This window comes from Lotus japonicus, chromosome 4 (assembly GCF_012489685.1).
Source record: "Lotus japonicus ecotype B-129 chromosome 4, LjGifu_v1.2".
Taxonomy (NCBI): Eukaryota; Viridiplantae; Streptophyta; class Magnoliopsida; order Fabales; family Fabaceae; genus Lotus; species Lotus japonicus.
In genome coordinates this window covers 13,909,059-13,932,562 of record NC_080044.1, presented here as the reverse complement: position 1 = coordinate 13,932,562, position 23,504 = coordinate 13,909,059, and the positions used below count along the sequence as shown (strand labels likewise).

The following is a 23,504-nucleotide window of genomic DNA, read 5'->3' as shown; positions in this document are numbered from 1 at the left end:
TGCTTTGTAATCCAATTTTTTGTATTATTTTCATGTTATTTGGTACTATAACAGATTTATTTATTTTGTGATTTTGAAATAATTTTTTCGAGATAATTTTTTTATATTTCAAGCATAATATTATTTTAATATAGCACTCTAATCAACTCAGTCGATCCAACCCGAACATCATCGGGTTGGTTTGAGTTGGATCCGAAGGCAAAAATTCATGAAACCCAATTGAACCCAACTCAAATACCTTTGATTGGTTTGGATCCTGTTTAGACTTAAAATTCACTCAATCCAACTCATGGGCACCCCTAGCTCCTGTAGAGTACAATTATTGTGATAACATAAGGAAGCGATTAGGTTGTATATGCTTCAGAGGCGGCAGCCTGACCCTGCTGCTGCTGGTCAGCCACCTACCGCGGTTCCTGCTCAAGAATTGGAGGCTCCTCATTTGAAGCTATGATTTGCCTTTTCTAGCCGAGCAGTAGGAACTCTCATTTGTTTTCATAACTACTATGTAAACTAGTATTGAACCTGTGTCATGCACATATGTAATACGAATATGACACAAATTGGTAATACAAAAATGAATTGAACACATGTACGTCATAAAAACATTCAAATTTTAATCAAATCAAATCATAGTAGAAACATGTTTATATACTACATTCGTTGTTGTTGGACATGTCTTTCCTTCATTGACAATAATCTTCAACCCTTGTTTGCTTGTAACACTTGAAAGTGTCACATACTATTGGACATGAGTAAATACATTATAAAACATAACGATAATGGATATTGCCTTCTTTGGAATTTAAAAGGATAACCTGATCCAGAAGGGATCATAGTTATCTTGGTTAATAATATTTTATGATCTGCACATCTTCATATAAGAATTGTAGCTACAATTACATTTTTTCAAATTCATTAATGATAAGTCTTGTTCAATTACACAAGATTTAGATCCGTCATGGGTTAATCTCACATGATCATCAGAGGAAAAATTTGGACATTTAATTACTTTTTAATGAAATTTGATGGTAGTATTATTTTCCATATATTCATTAATGGCTCAGATTTCATTAAATTAGAATTAAAGACTCATATCTTCACATGACATGGTCTTGTGAGAATTAAGTCAATTAACACATGAGGGGATCCAAATCTCATTACACAAACCAACCAGCAATGTCACGACCCGAAATCCTAAGTCGTGACCGGCACACGGACTATCACCCCAAGTTCGGCAAGCCTCTTCCACATAAACCATTTATAACCAATTTTCCATGATAAATACGTCCGCATAAATTTAAAACAAAAACGAAAGAGTATCCTCTGTATTTTCAATAATCTCAAAATAACATAACCTGCTAAATAATGTTCTCCAAATCCAAAATTTCAAGAAAAGGTACAAAATCGGAATTCAACGCTCAGCGTCTACTTACAAAAATAAAACGGTAACGTCAACCCCAAACTAAATTCACCTACGACTCCCTATAGCTGCAGATAACTAGAATAAAAAGAAATAAAATAGTAATGAGGCCACCAGCCAATGGAGGCCTACCAGCAAGACAACTGACAACCTGAATCCAAGAACAACTTGTTACTCAGCTGCTGAAGAATCTGTGGACAAAATAATAAAGGGGTAAGTCACAAAGACTTAGTGAGGATTTAACAACCACCACGAACAGGAAAGGGGAAACATATGAAGCACGAGTTTTTCACTATCAGTTCAGAGTGTATAATATATATAATATTAATAAAATTAATAAGAACTATTTCAAATAAGAGATGATCAAACTGCCAAGTTTATAAATAACTGTTTCAATGAAACCGAATAAAAATCATGTCAATCATATGAAAGCATTTCAAAATCAGAAATATAATTCAATTGGGTCACACATGTAGAACCGTGAGGCGGCTCCATCTCGTTGATAGCCCTCTCCTCCTAAGGGATGGCCTCTCCGATCGGGGCGGCTCCATCTAACGGATAGCCATTTCCTCTCTCATATCACATGTCACATCGTATCATATCATCGGGGGAAGCTACATCTCGTTGATAGTCCTCTTCGTGCACTGGCGGCTTCATCTAACGGATAGCCCTCTCCTCCCGGAATCAACTAGCTAGGTGCACCAGGTCGTTACCTCCGCTAACGGCTATGGGGTTCTATCAAGATCCCCAAAGTCGTTTTCTCAAACCAGTTCAAGTCTCGTCAAAAGTCTCAAAATCAACTTTTCAAGTTCACAATCTCAGTTTCACATAATTTCCAAAATCAAAGCAATATAAATTATTTTTCATGTCAGTTCATAATCAGACTCAAATCAACTTCATAAACCAGCTTTCAGATAATTCACGAACCGTAAAGCATGTTTCCCCAATTTAAATAAATATGCAATATGCTAAAATAGTCAAATCATCAGTTGTATAATTATTAAAAATTAGCCACAGTGATTGGAAAATCACTCACAGCTATGACGAATCAATTGGACCGTCCTCAATCGTTCCGCGACACGCAAACGAACCTCCGCCCGGCAAATCTGAACACCAAGAACATATTCCAAGCCTTCAGCAATAATTATCTTATGTTGTATTACCCGTGAGCAACTACGAAAACCCCAATTTTGTACTCAAAGCCCTAAAAAATATTTCTACTCAGGTCTAAATTTATGAGTTGTAGGAATACCTCAATAATCCAATTAAGCAATTCTGAATCAATGGGTACTATTCTCCTTCCTTAAAACACAAACCCTAACTCCCAAAATTGTCCCAAAAGCCTCCACTTGAATGCCAAGAATTTTCTTGATGAATGTATATATATTACGGTGGAATTTGGTGTAGCATTTAGTTGTGAAGAGGAACAAGAAAATGAACAAAAGAAGAGAAGGCCAAGTCGCTGGGTTTATGTCTACGCCGAGAGAAAAGAAAAGAATTGATCGAGAGTGGGGAAAGTAATGGGGTGGGGGTGCAGCGTGGGCTATTTTTAAAGATAGTTTAGTTGTATTTTATTTTTCTTTTCCAATTTTTTATAATAAAATAATGACTAATATAATTATAAAACGGGCTGTTTCAAGCAACTTGGTCAATGTTTCATATTAGCATAATAGGAACTCCAACTTTCAACACCAATCTAGCCAAAAATGTTGATTTCACTAAAAAACTTAGTAGTGAACCATTCACTTTGAACGTCTATATCCTCATTTGAAAATAGGGGAGTTTTATCATTGACAAAATATGTGGATAAGTTTCACTTACACTGAATGATATATAATATGTATCTAAGGATAATCCTCGAGAAATTTGGATTCTAAGACTTTAGTAGTTAGTCGAATTTTCTATTTGTGTTACTTTTTTCTTCACTAATCATTTTGTTGTAGGTTAGTGGACGAAGTAAAAGAAAGACTGAAAAATGTGTTTTTTCAAAGTACATGCTGAAAGTGATGAAGAATGTTAAGAGTCTCCAAGTATAACTTTGAGTCTCTGACTTATCACAGTAGTTTTAGCCTATGTTATGAGATGATACCAATTTTTTCAATAAATAATGCTCATAGTTATTTAACATATGTTCCCTCAACGCACGGGTCAACATCTAGTCTCAAATTAATTCCAACCATTTGGGCGGAAGATGAGGCTCGAATTTTACCATAATGGTCGTGCCTCCCTGAAGTTAACCGTAAGCAAGCGTGAACTTTTGTCACAAATTGGTGCAAGTAGTACAAAAGAGGATGATGTTATGGAAGATGGATTGTATGAGCAGATGGATTGTAGTAAGAAACCACACAATGAAGAAGAGTGGTAAAAATCTTAGAGCATTTCCAATGCACAATTTTAGGGTTGGATCTTATCTTAATATCTCATATCTTAAATTTACTTGCATTGGAGCAAGTTAATGGGGAGGGTGTGAGATCTTACTTTTAAATTTGTATCCCAGCAAAGACACCGGACCATAGCAAATCTTACAGTAAAAAAATACTTTTTTCTCCTTCCAACCTTATGATACCACAAAAAGTGAGATATTGCAAAACCCAACCAAAAGTAAAATAAAATATCACAATCGGAGCAAAATGTGCTTCGGTCCCTGATGGGCACCTTATATCCTATGTGGCATTTTAATATCAAAAAAGAGTGTGAGATAAGATATCAATAAAGTACCAAGCAACTAGTTGTAGCTTTGACACTAAAAAAAACTGACACCTTCAGAATTTGCGGATGCCATGGGACTTCTATTCCAGAGACCTTAGTGTAGTGTTGTTTTGCTTTTCATTTTGTTTTTCTTTCGTTTTATTACAAAGAAAAAACATATTAAGCATTCTTCAACCGATAAAACATCCTATCTCGCATTCATGATGCAACAAAGCCATGGATGTAGTGATCCACATTAACAATTGCAAGGAAAATTACTTCAAGTAAAGAATTGGATCAATAGCTTGTAAGCCTATGTAAGACAATTTTCAGTTGAAAGAAATCACATAACACATAAGTCAAACGAATTTAATTAGAGAGACAATTTTACATCCTCTTTTTTCCTACAAAATTGGTTGGATTTTCATAACTCAGGCATACGTAAGTTATACTCTCTATGTGCTTCCATGAGAAAGGAAGAATGTATAATAATTGGTTATTACCAAGTTACTACAATGGTCCTCTTTGCTACCTCGAGAAAATTACTAACTTGTAGTCAATACATCTGCTGACATGTAAGGCGAGATGCATCCCTGGACCTGAAAAGAAGACATTCTTTCTCATGAAAATGTTCGCTATTTCAAAATAAAAACAATAAAATTTGAGAAATTATTTTGTTCTATAAGACTGTGTTAAGAAGGAAAAGGATATAAAACTATCTCTTACCTGCAATAAACAAATGGGAATTTGGATATAACCTTGTAGCAAGAGGTTGACTTTATCCAGAGAACTATGTGGCACAGGTGTAATCACATAGAGCACACCTTTGATTGTGTCAATACCCCTCACAATCCCTGAATCATAACAAATCAAGATGTTTTTAACAGTAAAGATGCATAAAATTATCCAAATGCATAACAAGTAAAAGACTAACTGTTGTATTAATTGTGTGCTCATCAATAACAGAAACTACTACAGACTACAGAGGACAAGATAGCTTAAAAAAGGGTTGAGATCCCTTAAGATATAGTTTGCTTGAGATGTTATTGCAAGATTAATCGATGCTGATCAACTTTACAACCAACAGATATACAAGATCTAATGAAGCCAAACAATGAACATAGATTCCTTTCACCGTACTTTTGTGCACCTCACAGCTACCCGAAGTTTGAAGCCTTCCAGAGATTAAAACTACATAATAGGGGGCTTTCAGCTAGTTTGCAATACTACGACGGCAATCTAATTTCATTTTTAAATCTAAAATTTCAACTTTGCAATAGTATATCAGTAAACTAACATTTATTTCCCAGCCAGACATAATGAGATATTTTAGAATTTGAAAGGCAATCAAATTACCTACCAAGACCAAGACACCAAGGTAAATTTTTAGGTCCTTCAGAATCAACTGCTAAACCAACAATGCTAGCATTCAAACTGTAGAACATCTCAGAGCTTGGGACCTACAAAAATACAGACAAACCATAAGAGAATGTTCAGCTCACCTTTAAAAGAAAAAATAGATGTAAGAAGTATTGTTGAAATTCCTAACAAGGAAACATAATATGTTTCTGCACATTACTTTATCTTCATAGTAAAGAGGAAGTTTCTGCAACTACTACCTGTGGCCATCAGGTCACAAGGCAGCAAACTTACAGTTATACTAAGGCATCACTATAGACTCAGAAAAGATAATAAGCAAAATTTGAAACAACCTCACGATGAAGATGTTGAATCTTTATGCTTGCAATGGGAACTTCATAAGGACAGTGGGAGGCCAACGAATGTGCAAGTTCCTTGATTGTAGAAATATCTGAATCACTGGGAAAGCACTGTCTGAAATATGCCATTATTCGTAAATCACGCAGGAGACGTGCATCCTTCTGAACAAGCACCCTGGGGAAACAAATAGGGATATTCTATCATACTTGATGCAGAAAAAGTAAATAATAAAGGGACCAAACTAACAGCTGCAGTTGATAACTTTCTGATCAGATTGCTTACGATCTATTTAGTGAGTCCTGACGAGCTGAATTTATCTCAATTAAGTTGATTGTTCCATTATGTTCCCCATCTAACCAGAACTGTCCAGCAGGTAAATTCTTATTTTCACTGGAGATGCTTATCTTCACCACATGTGTTGGACAAATATATTTCAACATGTCCACTAATACAGAATAACCAACACCTGAAATGCAACAGAAAAGAATCCACTGAATTAGTACCATGATAGATGATATATTGTTATTATTGTTCTAAGACAGCATTAGTTTATGTGCAGTAAGAAATACAATTGAAGGGTTAAAAAGAATCAGATTAATAACTGAAAAAGAAATTATACTACCTTTCACCCATCCAGGAGTATTCACAATAAGAGGCAAGACAATCATAGGAGAATTTTCTTCCTTATCAAGGGAGCAATACTCCTTTCGATAATAATCATATATGGCAAATACATAATTTTAAGTATGATGTTGGATCTCTCTTTGAAGAAACATCACCAAAGAAAAGGCATCTGTAACAGATTACATTAAAATAACAGATAGTGAGTCAAGCAAGCCCACATGTTCAATTGATCATTCAAATACACATGGATTGGATGACACATATAATTCAATACTTAGAATTATAGATCCGACAAACAGATCATTAATATAATCCACAGTACAATGTATTAAAAATAAAATGGAGCCAACCATAAGAAGAAAGAAAGAAAGAAAGAAAGAAAGAAGAGTGCCTAGGACCTCTGCAGTCTGCACTTATTAGAGTTCTACTTAATCTGGAAAACATATAATAAATCTCCCTAGTAGTAATACATAATAATCTTAATCTAACAGATGAAGAATACAAAAGTTGCTAAACTTTACATGGTCCACTACATCTGAACAATGAATTGATGATTGGTAGGAGCTTCGTTATATATTTTAAATTCAAAGCAACAATACAAAGTCCCAAAAAGACAGATTCAGTCCCCAAATGATTGAGATGGGATAAAACTTCATACCTCTCTGGTGTTTTCAGGCACGGAATGGTTATATCTAAAATAGTAAAAAAAGAATTGTGATTGCCCGACTCAATATCCAGTATAAATAACTTTTAAAAGATTATAATTTATAAATCTTCTTGTTTGATGTAAAAATTAACACAGGGATTCTTTAACCTACCAGGAGTTTCTTGGTGGACAATGGTAAGTGATAGAAAAGCAGGAGCAGTGAACTCAGGTTGGCCTACATCAGTATCCAGATAAGCGACTCTGCTATATCTGTGCAAGAGGACGTTTAGGAGATAGCGGGAGAAGATTGTCTTCCCACAGTTCTTGGCCCCACATATGAGAGTAATAGGAGGCGTTGAACTGTCTGCAATGGACCCTGCAGCCTCTGACCACTGCTCTGGGATGTATATGTCCGGTGAAGGGGAGGAACCCATCTCCATCTATCTCTATGAAACTGCAAGACAGCTTTACTTAATTAGACAGCTTTTTAGCCACTGAGTCATACAAATATGAAAGCACTGTGGTGATTTCAGTGTGGGCCAATCCAGCCCAACCAACATATTTTGACTAACACTAAATCTAAGCTGAAATGAATTGGCTTGATAAGCTTTTGTGTATGTGATTACATTTGAAACTCAAGGTAAACTTGTGAGAAAGAAACATACCAACAGGGGCGGATCCAGACCACAAATATCAGTGAGGTTAAACATAAAAGCAATTATAGACTAAAATATATTGAAAATATTTATTTTTTTGAAAAAGAGAAATATTATAGATAAAACTATGAGAGAAAGTTTCTCATGGAAATAGAAGAGTTTACATTATAGTCCAAGAAGGACTAGACTTACAACGATATATAACAAAAGAAATAAAAAAATGAAAACAGCAAAGCCAGTAAAGACAGCAACAGCAGCAAGACAGTAAAGACAGCAACAGCAACAAAACAGCAAGAGAGCATCAGCCTAATTTTCTTTCCAACAGCAAGACAGCAACAGCATAAACAGCAATAACAGGCCAACATAGCCTTATTATGTTACATTCCATCTCATCTTATTTTATTTCATTACAGCTATCATTAGATGTCCAACATAGCCTCTGAGTCAACTTAACTAGTCAAGTTACTTCAATAGAGGAAACGCAACTTGCTGAACTGTCAATTTCAATTTCCTCAAACCTAGAACAAGAATTCAGAAAACCCTTTTCCACATATCAATTTCAATTTCCTCAAACCCTAGAACAAGAACCCAAAGTCTCAAACCCTTTTCCAGAATCAGAATTCAGAAAACCCAAATACCCAATACAAAGAAAATTCAGGGAAGTGAGAAAGGCAGAAAGCATTACCTTCAGAGAGCTTCGATCAGTTCAGTTCGATGGAGAGCCAGGAGAAGAGAGGGCGAGTCGGCGCACGAGCAGAGCCAGAGACCGAGACGCCGTGCGGCCGTGAGTGAGTGAGTCGACGGTGACTGAGAAAGAGCAGGAGAGCAGAGAGAGGCCGAGAGGGAGCGTGGTGCGTGAGAGAAAACAGAGAGGGAGCGTGGTGCGTGAGAGAAAACAGAGAGGGTTTTTCTTTTTTTTTCAACCATATAAATTTTTTAAAAAAAATAAAAATAAAAACCGGGAACAACAAGTTTGAAAGAGCTATATATGGAGAGCATCTAGTCCAAAAGGATAAATGGGAACAACAATGTTTTACTATTGGGTATTTTCATAATTTTAACTGAAAGGATAAATGGGAACAACAAGTTTGAAAGAGCTATATATGGAGAGCATCTAGTCCAAAAGGTTCTCACGAATTTTGTTGAGGAGTAACATTGTGATGTAGCGCGGTTGGATACGCGCTTCGACACGAATGAGCCTGGTTGGATTTCCGGATTTAGCCCATCAGAATCCACATCGGGCCCACAATATATCATTTAAGTATCTTATTATGATTCTATTTATTTTTAATTAGGATCTTTTAGGATCTTATTTATTTTTTTGTTAGGAGTTATTTATTTTCAATGAAGATCTTTTTTTTTGTTAGGATATTTTATTTTCCTATTTAAGCATTTGTAAGGCATAACCTATTCAATTTATTATTAATAATAAAAGTTGAGAATTTTCTCTCTTTTCTAGTGGATTACAGAGTTATCCTTTTATGGTTCAGCAAGCAAGCTTTCTTCTGTCTTTTTTCTTAACTTGATCAACCATGGGAGATCAACTAGTGACCAAAGTAGACCTAGAGGATGTTAGCACGACATTTACCGCGCCCCTCACTGCTATGACGCAGCAGATGTCGACGTTAACGACGACTATAACTAACAATGGGAACCAGCGAAGAGACGGGGGAAAGAGAACCGCGTAAGGTTCCGCACGGCAGCAGAAACGATCTTGCCATTATTACAGGAAATTCAAGTTCTGAAGGAGACGAGTCAGATGAAGAAGAAACAGTTGACCAAGGGAATTAGAATTATAACCATGACTACCGAGTGAAAGCTGATATTCCATTATTCTACGGAACTATAGGAGTGGACGAGTTTCTGGACTAGCAGATTGGCGTCGACATATTTTACAACATCATGGGCATCCCTGAGAACAAGCTAGTCAAGATGGTGGCGATCAAGTTGAAGAGTACTGTTGTTGTGTGGTGGGATAAGCTTGTTATTAAAAGGCAGAGGCAGAGAAAAGGGCCTGTCAGAACTTGGCGTAAAATGAAACAATTGATGATTGAGCGGTTTCTACCAAAAGATTATGAGCAGATTCTTTATAAGATGTACATCGATTGTGTGCAAGGAAAGAAGACTATGACGAAGTATACAATCGGGTTCATACGTCTGTCTAGCGTAACGAACTGGGAGAATCCGAAAATCAGAAGGTGGCTCGATACATCAGTGGCTTAAAGGGTTCCTTGCAAGAGAAGATGAGTTTGCAAACTGCGTGGACCATGGCTAAAGCAAGGCTGGATACTTCAAGCCACGCTCCACGCAGTTTGCAAACCCTCAGAACAATGGAATGTCAACTTTCACTCGATAGTCATTGTTATAATTATGATTCCCTTGGTCAACTGTTTCTTCTTCATTAGATTCGTCTCCTTCAGAACTTGATTTCCCGTAATAATGGCACGACCGTTGTTCCCGCTGTGCGGAACCCTACGCAGTTCTCGTCCCCCATCTCTTCGTTGGTTCCTGCTGTATGCGTTGTTAGTTATAGTCGTTGTTAACGTCGTCATCTGTTGCGTCATAGCAGTGAGGGCCGCGGTAAAAGTCACGGTAACATCTTTCAAGTCTGCTTTGGTCACTAGTTGATCGTTCATGGTTGATCATGCTACGAAAAGAGACAGGAGAAAGCCTGCTCTGATGCACTTCATGCAGTCGGAAGCACACAAGGGTTAGCCAGTGTTGAACCCTAAAAGGATAATTTTGGAATCCACGAGAAAAGAGAAAAAATTCTCAAATTCTATTACAATCAAAAACTGGATTGGCTATGTCTTATAAGTGCTTAAATAGGAAAAGAAAATATCAAAAACTGAATTGGCTATGTCTGGCGAGTGGATATCATTACCTCCAGTTCCGGAATCATTTGTTTGCAACATTGGTGATATGCTAAAGGAACCTTAATCTCATCATCACAGTAATTCCATTAGAGGTTTGGTGGATGATCTAATTAAATGTGCAAGAGAATTGCAGATATATTCCAATGGTTTGTACAAGTCCACTTTGCATCGAGTGATAAACAACTCCACAAAATACAGAGTCAGCGTAGTGTTCTTTTACGAGGTCAGCCCCATATTCTATTTATATGCATCATCCTTTTACCTTGTTTGTTTCAGACTTTCGGTGCTTATTCCATTTGTCACTACTGCATGAACAGACGAACTTTGACACCGTAGTAGAGCCGTTGGATACACACAAAACAAGGACAAATGGAGAAAACAAGTTTGAAAGAGCTGTCTATGGAGAGCATCTAGTGCGAAAGGTCCTCACAAATTTTGTTGACCAGTAACATTGTTTACCTTGTTCTGGTGTGTAATAAGCCTAGCATCTAGACCTACAAGTGCTGAGAAGTCAAGCATTTATTATCTACAATATCTTTATGCTGAAAATTTATGACCTGAGAATGCTTTCAGTTTCAAGACAAGTATAGGAAGTTCACATGCTCCCAGTTGTCATATAATATCATAAACATTAGACAAAACCAAATAACAAACAAATGAAATCAATTAACAACCATCTAAATCGAACAGAAATGTGTTTATTTAGATCGTTGAAGCAGTCTTTAACATTAACTGGTCCAGGCTATGAAATGTTAAATTAATGGACACAAATTTATCAGCTAAGTGCAAGCATCGGCGTCTTAACACACTTGTACAACACTGCCAATAGGCAATTGCCATAAGAATGAAGTAAAATACAACACGAGAGATTAGTAATTTTAGTAATTCTCACTTCTAATAGCTACAAAATTGTATCTAAATCATGTGATTCAAGCTGGCTTTACCTCGAGGCACCCTCACCTTTAACACAAGATAAATAATTTCATTCTGGTTCTGGTTTAAATTTGAACCCCAAATGTTGGTGTTCTGCTGTGTAAAACCTGCGTAACTGTCTACTTTAGCGTTTCCACCCGGTCATCTTTGAGATAAAGTGGGATTCTTGTACCTGTAGCCCTAAGCCGATCCACCATGTCATAAAGAAACTCGAATGTCAGTTTAGATTGTTGGTTAAGCTCCTCCCTGATGTGAGGCTGAAGGCTGAACCAGTCTCCCAACATTTTATGAACATGAGAGCGAATCATTCTCCATGGCACAGGGTACTTTTCACAAAGTTTCAAATACTCTATCACTAGATCTGCCTGATCCAGCCTTCCATCCACAATGGTTCCTTCACTATCCACAATGGTTCCTTCGCTGCCGGACACCCATTCAGCAGTTCGAAATCCAGCAAAGAGTGCTGGGTTTTCAAGCAGAGTCTCAGCAGAGAGCACACCTTCGACACCGGTCTCTTCCAAACAGTCTCTAACATCATCCACGTGCCTTATGTTCCCATTCGCGAGGACTGGGATTCTAACTGCATCCTTCACAGCCTTGATGGCTTTCCAGTCAGCTCGAAATTTCTTCCCATCCTTCTCATCCCTTGTCCTCCCATGAACAGCTAAAAGAAAACAACCCGCCTCCTCAAGCATCCTAGCATACTTCAAAGTGTCCTCTAAATTCGGAAAGAGCCTAATCTTGCACGAAACAGGAACTTGCAGGTTGAGAGCCAAATTTTCCACGAGAGATTTCACAAGAGGAAGGTTATCCATCAAGAAGGCTCCATAATATCCTCGTTTAGCAATGCGCTGAGGACACCTAGAGAATCACAAAAAATAAATCCATCAAAATCTTAAATGCCTTGATAAATAGTGCCTCATGTGCATTGTCTAAATAATCAAGAAATAGAAACTGTTAACTGTTTATTACAAAACATAACACTGAATACATGGAAAGTAATTTTGAAATTTTAACAAGTGCACTTTTGTCAAATTTTAATTACAATTATCAAGGAGGTAACATCCAAAATGGCTACATCAAGTTATAGTGACGAGAAAATCTTAAGAACTCAAATTAGTTTTATACTATTCAGGCTAAAATATGATTTTGGTACTTGTATTGTGAGAAGTTATTGGGTTTGGCCCTTCCTTTTTTTGTTTGACTTTGGTCCCTCTTTTTTGGAATTTGGAAATATACATATTTAAGCCTTCAACACTATTTAAATGATGAGGTGACAATGCACTCCCCTACTCACATTTTAAGTTATATAATGTGGGTTTCCGTGCCTATTCACAAAAAAAATTAAAACCCTATGTGGCTGGCTGGCTGCCATGCGGAAATGATTTAGCCCCAATTGTTGAACCCTAACCTTAAGTGGCACCATTGTGGCTCAAACAACCAAGAGACTAAACAAGAAGAGGGTTACAGCCAAAACCCCTTCAATGAAGAGACAACCACAGTTCAAGGGTTCAATACTTCAATTTAGCAAATACAAAAGTGTTCGAGTGAGGAAATGGAGCAAATGTGCTTCAGAGATTCGTGACCCGTTCAAGGGTGCACATCTATGGCTGGGTACTTACAACACCACAGAAGAGGCTTTCCAAAGCCTATGAGAACAAAAGGCTTGAATTTGAAACTATGTCTAAGGTTCTATCTGATGAGACGAACAAGAACAATGTTGTCGTTTCTATTGAAACTACGACTGCCCTAGAAAAGAATAGCCCCAACTACTGCGTTTCTTCTGCTGCAGCTTCTGTATCAGACTCCAAGTCTGCTACTTTGGATGACTCAGAGAGTGTCTTCTCACATGCATCACTATCTTCTCTACCTGAATCTGATACCTCAGCTTCAAATTTGGTTGACAGTGCTAAGGTTTCAAGCATCGAAGCAGTCAAGACCAGTACTCTGGAAGCTAAACTTGCAGAGATATAGACAGTGATACCCTTTATTTGAGAAACATGTGCAAGACATGGACTAAGGAAGTTGTGAGTATAATTTTCGGTTCTACTTCTTAAGGGTTTTCAGGGATTGGTTTGTGTTTAATGGTGATTTTATCTTGAAGTCTACTGAGTTTCTGAGAATGGCCACGAAAATACGACTTGAACATGTGAGCAAGGGAGTGCATAACCACCTCACTTTAAGTGGTGTTTAGGACTTACAAATGTCTATTTGCCAAAGAGAGGGATCAAAGTCGAACAAAACACATATTTAAGTCTACTATTTAACATGTACCTCCATAGCTACCCGTCCATCCGTGTGCCCCACTTCAATATTTTCAATGTATAAGTGAGATAATAGTAATACACATTAAATGGTACTTACTAAACAAAAAAAGAAAGTTTTCTTAGAGCACGGAGGAATTATCGTACAGTAACTAGTATCTTAATCACAAGCAACTGATCCTTAAAACATCATGTACTCATTATGAGAGTTCTAATTTTGAATTCCACTCTAAACCCACAATTACATTGTGATTAGTAAAGTCCTATCAACAACACTCACCACTAAGCACTCATTCATTTCAATTTCCATTCGATATTATCGTCACGCTAATTAGGCAAGCACAAAAAAGATATTCAACAGATTCTGAGCAAATGCAAAATAATACATATCACATTACCCAAGATTAATATCAACATAATCGCAATAAGGCTCCACCTTGCGTGCAGCTTCCAACAACACATCTGGGTCATTAGCACAGAATTGAACAAACAGTGGTCGATCCTCCTGCAATCACTCCCAAATTCACAACTTTCAAAACAACAAACAAAACTATTAGAAATTGGGAGGCCTATACTCAACTACAAAAGCTAGCTCAAGAGTTGAGGTTTGCACTACCCTTATAAAGGCTATCTATGCTCTATTTCTAGCCAATGAGGGACTTGTAACAAAAAAAACTATGACAATAACAACGAAGTAGAAGAACACGCAAATGCTACCTTGCAAGTTGTGAACTCTTCCTTCCTGTACTTCTCAGTCTCGGTGAATATCCGCGAGTGCAGCATAGGGGTGTATGCACCCTCAGCACCATACTTGCGACACAGCATTCGAAACGGTAGCTCCGAATTGTCAACCATGGGGGCAACTAGAAACTTGGGTCGGCCCAATTTGGTCCAGTGAGCCCACGCGCGCTCCACCTGGGTTTCTCCGGCGAGGTTTCTGGGCGGTGAAAAGGGTGGTTGTTGGTGGTCGTCGTTGTCGGTTTGTTGGGGCGAGTTTGGATCCGGAGATGGTGGGGTTTGGGCCATTAGAGGATGAGGTTTTGCGGCGAGATGAGAATGGTTGCGGTTGTGGATGATGGAGAGGAGAGAGAAGGGTTTGGGTTCGGGTTTCATGAGCGGGAAGTGGGTTTTGCGAAGGAAACAATCGCCGCCATTGAAATACCTACAGTTTGAGGTGTCGATGAAGATGAGGTTTTGGGATATTTTCGGTTGTGAAGCAACCTCTGTGACTCTGTGAGTGTTGTAAACGGCATAGCGTTTTAAGTAAAAAAAGGTCATCGCTATAGTCAAACCTAAAAATAATTATTTTCATTCTTAAATTAGGGCAAGCCAAATTGGATGATATCCGAACTAATAGTAATCGGAGTTAATAAAAGAAACTTGAACTGAATCACTGATTCAACTCAATTAACCATAATGTGTTCGGTTCGGTTTAAATTGATTGAATTTGCGGATCGGGCTGTATCTGCTTATACCCCTAAAATTAACCATATTTTCATCTTTTATTTAAAAAAATTATTGTTTATATTTATCAATAATTAAAATAATTAACATCATTTCTTTTAAGAATTGAAATTACTGATATGAAACTTGTATCTCAACCATCCTATCTTGTGTTACAGTATCATATTGTACTTTTTGTTCACTTAAAAGATGTTCTTTTCGTTTCTTTTATAAGTCATTTTTACTTAATTCTCTATTATTGAAAAAGTAGTTAAAATAAACAAGTGGGTTGGTGTAGTGGTTCAGCACTTCATCCTTTAAGCAAGTAGTTGGGGGTTCGAATCCCAACTCTTGCGAATAGAGAAAACTCATTGGTCAACCCTCTACCGCTTAGTGCGCTGACCGCGGAGCGAGTGATTAGTCTCACGGCTGTCGGCTGTGGGGATACCTTGGTCAAGACAAAATAAAAATAGTTAAAATTAGTTTGTAACAATAAAGTTGTAGTTCTTTTTAATACTTTTCCGAAATTACCCTCATTGAAAGTTCTATCTCCTTATTAATATTCCACTATCTCTCTGGATGATAATAGTCTTGGAAATAAAACAAAATTTTGAAAAGTGGAAAATTTATAATACTATAAGGGTAAACATAGAAAAAGATAATAAATTCTTTATAGATATTGTAAATTGACTTGTATTTTGAAAAACTCATAAAAGATAACTTATAATAGGGACGGGGGAGTAAGACAAGAACAGAGTCTATTCATTCACTTGTTCGCTAATCTAATTGTCAACTACCCACACTATGTATGTAATTAGAAAATAAAATATATTGTCTTTCTTAATTACTTTTTCTTCATAATTCACTTCTCAAAAATCGTGAAAATAACTTTAATTGTACTTTTGGTCTCTCAAGTATGACAATTGTGCAAATAGAGTCCCTCTTTATCTAAACGAGAGCTTTGGGTCCTTAACGTTTATGCGACATTCAAAAATTGATCATTTCGCCAGTGCTCCATCTAAAGTTGTTGCTACGACAACATAACCAGACCCTCCAAGCCCGGGCTGCCAAACTTACCCGAGATCAGGAAGGAAAGAAGAGGATTTCCAAGGTGAAGCCTTGTTGAGTTTTAGTCGTTCTCTTAAAAGATTGTAGGCATTAATATTGTTGTCCCATGCATTCTCAAAACGTTGATATTGGACTCTTACGATGGCTCTTTGTATCCTAATGAATACCTTCGAGTTTTCAACACTAAAATGTTGATAAATGGTGCGACCGATGACCTAAATTGCAAAGTGTTTCTGTGCACTCTTAAGAAGGCGACAATGACCTGGTTCACCAACCTTTCGCCACTCTCTATTGTCAACCATATAGATTTTTTTTAAAACGCTTCCTTATCGGTTAAGCACGCACACAAAGTTACATCAACTAGCCTCGTCAAAATTCAATAGCAATCAAGTGAAACCCGAAAAAAACAGTTGTTTATATTAAATAACATGGTGATGCATGCAAAGAATCAAAATCCCTGCATATTAGCATAGGGATTTGAAAATGGTTTGAGGGAAAGACCACTTGACAATGATCTTTCAGTCCACAACTAAATTAATGGAAGAAGTTCACAAGAGGGTCGCATACTTCAATATCTAGGAGGAGAGTGATAACACGAAAAATTCTCAACAGCAACAGGAAAAGAAAGTGAGCATAGATCCATCAATTTGAATATTCAGCAACTTGAATATGTTGTGCTGCTAATATGCTACAATTTTGTTTTCAGGGGGTTCTTGTTGAAATTTTGTATTATATGTGTTGGGGTTGATTGCAATGTAAGTCCCACATTGCTAATGAAGGAGAAAAAATATCAAGTTATGCATCTTGGAGAAGTCCCACATCGCTTAGATTAGTGAGGGGTGGGAGAGTTCAAGACTATATATAGGGATCTCAAGCTCCTTGTTTCAACACACCAAAAACACCAAAGATGTAGTACCTGAAAACACTTTAAGTTTATATTTGTGTTTTCTTTTTCTCTTATGCTCTTGTTTTAGAGCATTGTGAGATGTAGTTCAAATATTTACTTTGGAGAGTGTGGGTGTACTGGGGTTATAGGGTGATTGAGAGTGAAGTCTATGTGTTGTAACAATTTTCACATAGTGTTTATTCTCTGGTTGTCGGTTTTGACAACGGTCGTGGTTTTTTCTCCGGTTTTGGAGTTTCCACGTTATATTCTTGTGTTGCTGATTGCGCTCCTGGTTTTACTTTACTTCTTCAGCTGTGTTATTTCCTAACAATGGTATCAGAGCTTCCGGTTCGATGGATATCACTTTGTGTGGTATTGCGAAGGTGTTGAAGAAGTGGTCTGCAGCTGCAATGATGCTGTGATGGAGGAGTTGATGCAATCATGATTACACAAGGCGTTCTGGGCATGAAATTGTCCAGGTTGCACACAGGCATTGGTTGATATAGATGCAAGGTGTCTGGTGATAGTGTGCGGGCATTGGTTGGCGTTGATGCAAGGTACGTGGTTATGTCGATGGCTGATGAACTTCCGGATAAAGCCAACATGGAAGTTGCACCATAAATTTTCAGCAAGGTTTCGGCATGTGAAAATTCTTGGAATGGTTTAGTTTCAAGTGAAGAAAATTCTTGGGATGGTTTAGTTCCAAGTGTAGTATACTCTTTTATGGTGGAGTATGATAATTCAATTTGTCGGTATATAGACAATGAGAATTATGTTTGTCAGTGAAGATAACGATTGTCGGTGAAGACAATGATTGTCGGTGAAGACAATGAAGACTGAAGGTCATTACAATCAAGGTGGAGATTGTTGGGGTTGATTGCAATGTAAGTCCCACATTGCTAATGAAGGAGAAAAAATATCAAGTTATGCATCTTGGAGAAGTCTCACATCGCTTAGATTAGTGAGGGGTGGGAGAGTCCAAGACTATATATAGGGATCTCAAGCTCCTTGTTTCAACACACCAAAAACACCAAAGATGTAGTACCTGAAAACACTTTAAGTTTATATTTGTGTTTTCTTTTTCTCTTATGCTCTTGTTTTAGAGCATTGTGAGATGTAGTTCAAATATTTACTTTGGAGAGTGTGGGTGTACTGGGGTTATAAGGTGGTTGAGAGTGAAGTCTATGTGTTGTAACAATTTTCACATAGTGTTTATTCTCTGGTTGTCGGTTTTGACAACGGTCGTGGTTTTTTCTCCGGTTTTGGAGTTTCCACGTTATATTCTTGTGTGCTGATTGCGCTCCTGGTTTTACTTTACTTCTTCAGCTGTGTTATTTCCTAACAATATGGGCTACAAGTCATGGCTAGAATTCGATTGACGCTAGTATCCTGGTAGTGGTGTCGGTAAGTTAGTGGATTTTAGAGGGGTTGAATGAATAAAAAATGGATTTTGTGAAATGACAAAACTTTTTTGTTGTTCTTCATCTGCTAGCTTGAATATGTTGTGCTGCTAATATGCTACAATTTTGATCAGCTCATCACCTTTTAATCATTTTTTTCTAAATTTTCTTGAAGCACAATTTTGCTTTATCATTATTGTATTACCAACCTGATCCAATCTAACCCGTTGTTGATCGGGTTGATTCGATTCAGGTTTAAAACAAAAAAATCAAAAAAACTTATTCAATCCAATCTGACTTATTTGGTTAGTTTGGTTCCAGTTATTACACAAACCCAATCTGATCGACTCATATGTAACCCTAATATTAATTGTAATTATTGAGAGCCTCAACTACATAAGAGGGCTTCCTTAACTCGTATGAATATGATGCGTGAACTTTAAGGTATTAAGGCAAGTGTAATACATTTTCTGGTCAATCATCCTTGTAGTTTTTTTCCCCTCTTTTATTTACATTACTTCTCTTTACCCATTTTATTGTCAATTATTCCTGTGTCTTAGTTTTTCTTTGTGAGCACTTGTATATTTGGATTCAACCGCCAAATTATTCAATTGAGTGAAAGTATAATTCTCCGATAATCCATCAGAAAGTGCATATGCAACAAAACACTATAGCTATGCTACCTTATTTCGTACAAGGAACATGGGTTACAAATTTGTTGAGCTGATAAATAAAAAAGTCTGCATGCTTACTCAAATTGTAGAAGCCACGGGAAGAAAAACAAGAGTGAAGAATGGTATTTTATATGCATGATTGAGGTAGCCACATGCGTGCAAATAATGAAATCGATAATGATGATGATGAATGAACCAAGAGGGGGGGACCCCCAATCCGTGTAACAAAGTTGACGTTAAGGCAAAGGCAAAGCAATAGCAAAAGAACAAAACAAAGTTGCGAACAAGGTAGGACCCTTCTTCTCTGTGGCTAGAACTTGTCAATTCGACACCCACCCATTTTGACTTTGCCATCGGTTTTCTCACAAGAGAGTCATTCTACACCATCCAACCACTCTCTTCATTGCACCTCATTCTCAGCCAACCTTCTCCCTACAAGCCAAATGCTTCCACAAAAAATGAAAAATAAATTGCACTCAAAACTTCCTTGCCTCTTTCTCCACAATTGAATTGTCTCAATCCAATCAGTTAATAATTTTGTAAACCTATTAAATGGGGGGTCACTTTAAGTCCATGAATTTGACTCCAATTAAGTGAGGAATTCACATAGTAGGTAAAATAACTCATCAAAATTATCAAATAAGAAATTAATGGTTGCGAACTTGTGATCATATATTTACAAGTGTATAATAGATTATGACGTTCTTTAAATTTTAACTATTGATTTCTCAATTAATGGTTTTGATGGGTCTAGTTTACCTTCAATTGACTTCCACACTTTAAATCAAAATCAAAATCTAAATCAATGTAGGTTATTTTAGACCAACAGAAATATTATTGCTTAGTTAGAGATAAAAATGAACTAAACTTCTATCATAATTTAAGATGAAAGTTTGTTTACATTGCATTCAACTAGTAGATATATAGAGTAAGGAGAACGTTTATAATGAGAAATGAGAGAGTTAAATCTTAGCCGACCATTGAACTAACAATGGATTGTTTATATTAAAACATACACTTACGTGACTTTTATAAAAAAAAAATCATATGATTACTAAACCCGTTTAATCTCAACCATTTTTTTATGGTTGTACGACCATAATTTAATTATCTCATCTCTTATAATAAGCATTTCTCTTGCCTAATATGCCTCATGTTAAATATCATTTAAGCATTGATTTAAACAATGGAAATTGTGACTATGCAATTTATAAAATTATTTAAAATTCAATTATTAATTTCAAAAGTAATTAGGGTAGCTATTTTATTCAATGGCTTCATTCTTACTTTAAAGAGTTAAACTCAAGTAGAAAACAAAAACTGCACCCCCTAACGTTTATACTTGTATAGTTTGAATATATTGGACTATTGTTAAGGGTTATTTTACAACATGGTATGATCTACTTATACTTTCACATAATCAATTAGTTTAAACTCAAATATATTAAGCTCCTTTTATAACATATTTAGACTTTGGATCTACTTACATTTTCCCATATTCAATTCTTAAGACTTGGAAGCTACTTCCAGAAAAATAAAAATCTCAAAATTAATTAGGATCAAAACGTAGAAGAATTTTCAAACATTACTTAAATAATGTAGTAACTAGAAAACATAAAAAAATAAAAATTAATTATTATAACATAATAAATTCATTAATTACTGAAAATAAAGGTATTTACTATTCTTGAAATTTAGATAATACTACTCTGAAAAACATTTATTGGATTTGCTTATTTTAATAATAAATTAAATACTCCTTTGAAGTTTGAATGAATGAGAATGAGACTGAGAACAGTTTCCCACAAACTGTAGAATATCCAAATCCTTCAACCCCACTCTTTCACTCAGTCAACCGTCCTATACACGACATGTCCGTCCTCTTCTGTCCAATTCTTTGACCAAGTCCCTTTCATTCATTATTATTATTATTATTGTTTTTTCAAACAAAAACAACCCCTTCACTATGCACATTTAAACGCAACCCAAAGTTAATGAGAATCCAAGACACACAAAGCACCAAAGATAAAGTAACCCCAAACAGTGGAAAACAAAAAAAGAATAGAACAAATCAACCCACTTGCTTTACTTTACTTTTTTCCCCACTTTCAGATTCAAACCCGTTACCAAATCCACCATCACCTTGACTTTCTTTTCTTTCCAACCAAAAAAAAAAAAACAATTTACTAGTACTATAATGGTAATGGATTCTTCACAGTGTTTGTTTGTTTGTTTCAGCCTCGAAGACAACGAAAAAGATAAAGGAATCCAATCCAATATTGTAACACAAACCAAACAGCCTTTAGCTAAAATCTAATGATCATCATTCATCAACATCAATTACCTTTGAAATTGCTTGTCACATTGATTAACATGAACTTAAGATGATTCTAAAATGAGATTAGTAGCATCTGCTGCAGAGAGAGCGTGATTGTGCTCTCCTTCATAGGTCACTACCAGCATAGCAGCATCATCCAGGGCTCGTTCTACATGTTTTCTTGCTGGGCAACCTCTCACACTACTGCACTTGTAATATCCCCTGTTTTTGTTCAAGAGAAAACAACAACTCAGTAATAACACTAACAAATCACACACCCAGATTCAATATAGATCTCAAAAAAACACCATAAGAAGAAAACTAATCACTAATCAATAATCAATCACAAACATTTGATCAATTTAAGCAAGTTTAAGCTATATCTCAACACAAACACATACCAATAAGCATAAACAGAGTCATAAACAGGGGAAGAAGATTAAATTCAAATTATATTGGTATAATTGATGATGTACCTTGGATGAGGGGATCCTTTAATAGGTTTCTGACCATATTTTCTCCAGGAATAATCATCTGGTGGAATATCAGCCATCTTCAAGCTTATTGCTGGTACCCTCACAACCCTTTTCAACCTCATTTTCCTGCTGTATGCACAAATTGAGAAGTTGAGAACAGGGCATTTACTAAAATTTGAAAAAAAAATTTGAACTATTTTTCCTGAAATGATAAAGGAACGATTTCTAAGCAAGACCCAAATCTTAATTAAGCAATCAACTTCAACTACCTTTTTTTGGAACAATGACAGCGTCCAGATGAACTGCCACACTTTCCAGAACCCAAGGTTTCAGAGCTGCACTTCCTCTTTAAGGAGGATGATGACAGAGGAGGCTTCCCTGCCGTGATCTGAAAAGACCCTGATGGCGGCGGAGACGACGACGACGGGTGGTGCTTGGTGTCGGTGTCGCCAGTGAGGGAGGAGATGAAGGAGCTTGGAGCAGAGGTGTAGGATGAGAAATTGAGGGTCTTAGAAGATTCCTTCCTCTCGAGGGTGGCGGTGGTTGCTGCTCCAATTTCGGGGGGTTCTCTGTGGTGGTGGTGGTGGAGGGTGGCGGTGGAGGGTGGGATCTGCTGCAAAGGGATGGCGTTGAAGATTCTAGGCTCAGAAGGAAGGTGCTCTGTTTTTGGGACTTGGTTAATTGGAACAAGAGGCAGAGGAGCTCTTCTGAAGCGAGCATGGCCAGTTCTGGTTCGACCCAGAAGAGAAATCACCCTCTTGAACTTGGAAACTGCAACATCCGCAACAGCTCTGCAATCGTTCTCGATTTCTATGGAAGTAAGGTTGGGATTATGAGGTGCAGAGGAAGAAGAAGGAGAAGAGTGATGATGATGAAACTGCTTCTGAGTCTGAGACAGCAACCTGATGAGCTTCTCAACGCTCTCCAAACCAGAAGCGGCTTCCTGGACAGCATTATCTTCGGATTTGGATGTGAAACTGTAAGCACCCGTCATGAGCTCCACTGCCATAATAGTAGTTATTGCAGAAGAAACACCATGAAAGAAGAAGGAGAAACAGAGAGAGAAAAGGGTGTTGACAAAGAAGGAGAAGAAGAAAAAGAGGGTTTGGTATTAATGGTAATAGGGTAACCTGGTCAAATGGGTACCATAGGATTCGGTTTGTTTGGTCCACTGCTCTGTCATCACGCTACTTTGTTAGCTTTTACCGTCAAATGCAGGCGTTATTGCGAATAAAAGATTTCATAGGGCATAATGGTCACTATATTTTTTTGAAAGGGCATAATGGTCACTATGAATCCACAAAACAGTTTTTTATTTTTTATTTTGGGTTTTGATTCATGAATCACTCTTAAGTTTCTATAGTCCAAGTCCGCAGGTCGGCTCGCAAGATCGCGGACAATTGCAGGCTATAGT

General features: G+C 36.9%; 2 protein-coding genes, 1 long non-coding RNA gene and 2 pseudogenes across 5 annotated transcripts; 1 reads left to right on the top strand and 4 right to left on the bottom strand.

The window, feature by feature from the left end:
• The window catches only part of LOC130712340 (probable 2-oxoglutarate-dependent dioxygenase At3g50210), a 44,503-nt pseudogene extending 33,425 nt beyond the window's left edge, over nt 1-11,078 (top strand).
• Nucleotides 1,246-3,050, bottom strand: LOC130716020 (uncharacterized). The gene is made up of 3 exons (XR_009011839.1): nt 2,673-3,050; nt 2,457-2,526; nt 1,246-1,611 (listed from the first exon to the last, which is right to left on the bottom strand). It is a non-coding gene; the product is annotated as an uncharacterized LOC130716020 (long non-coding RNA).
• LOC130716018 (polynucleotide 5'-hydroxyl-kinase NOL9-like) lies at nt 4,457-8,684 on the bottom strand (annotated as a pseudogene). Its single transcript, XR_009011837.1, has 9 exons — nt 8,439-8,684; nt 7,270-7,551; nt 7,110-7,143; nt 6,450-6,620; nt 6,110-6,293; nt 5,821-6,001; nt 5,469-5,568; nt 4,835-4,962; nt 4,457-4,707 (listed from the first exon to the last, which is right to left on the bottom strand). The product of XR_009011837.1 is annotated as a polynucleotide 5'-hydroxyl-kinase NOL9-like (transcript).
• A 229-nt stretch (nt 11,079-11,307) lies between the features above and the next one.
• Nucleotides 11,308-15,075, bottom strand: LOC130716017 (uncharacterized). Its single transcript, XM_057566192.1, has 3 exons — nt 14,544-15,075; nt 14,225-14,331; nt 11,308-12,423 (listed from the first exon to the last, which is right to left on the bottom strand). Exons 1-3 carry the CDS (start codon nt 14,937-14,939, stop codon nt 11,682-11,684), a joined length of 1,245 nt encoding a protein of 414 aa, XP_057422175.1. The 5' UTR covers nt 14,940-15,075; the 3' UTR covers nt 11,308-11,681.
• A 6,393-nt stretch (nt 15,076-21,468) lies between these two features.
• LOC130711819 (probable WRKY transcription factor 15) lies at nt 21,469-23,266 on the bottom strand. 2 transcript variants are annotated; one of them, XM_057561578.1, is made up of 3 exons: nt 22,360-23,266; nt 22,091-22,219; nt 21,469-21,836 (listed from the first exon to the last, which is right to left on the bottom strand). In XM_057561578.1, the coding sequence occupies exons 1-3, from the start codon at nt 23,097-23,099 to the stop codon at nt 21,677-21,679; spliced, it is 1,029 nt and encodes a 342-aa protein (XP_057417561.1). In that variant the 5' UTR covers nt 23,100-23,266; the 3' UTR covers nt 21,469-21,676. The 2 variants fall into 2 exon arrangements, with proteins under 2 accessions (XP_057417561.1, XP_057417562.1); XM_057561579.1 differs by having other exon boundaries at nt 22,091-22,216.
• Between the last annotated feature and the right edge of the window lie 238 nt (nt 23,267-23,504).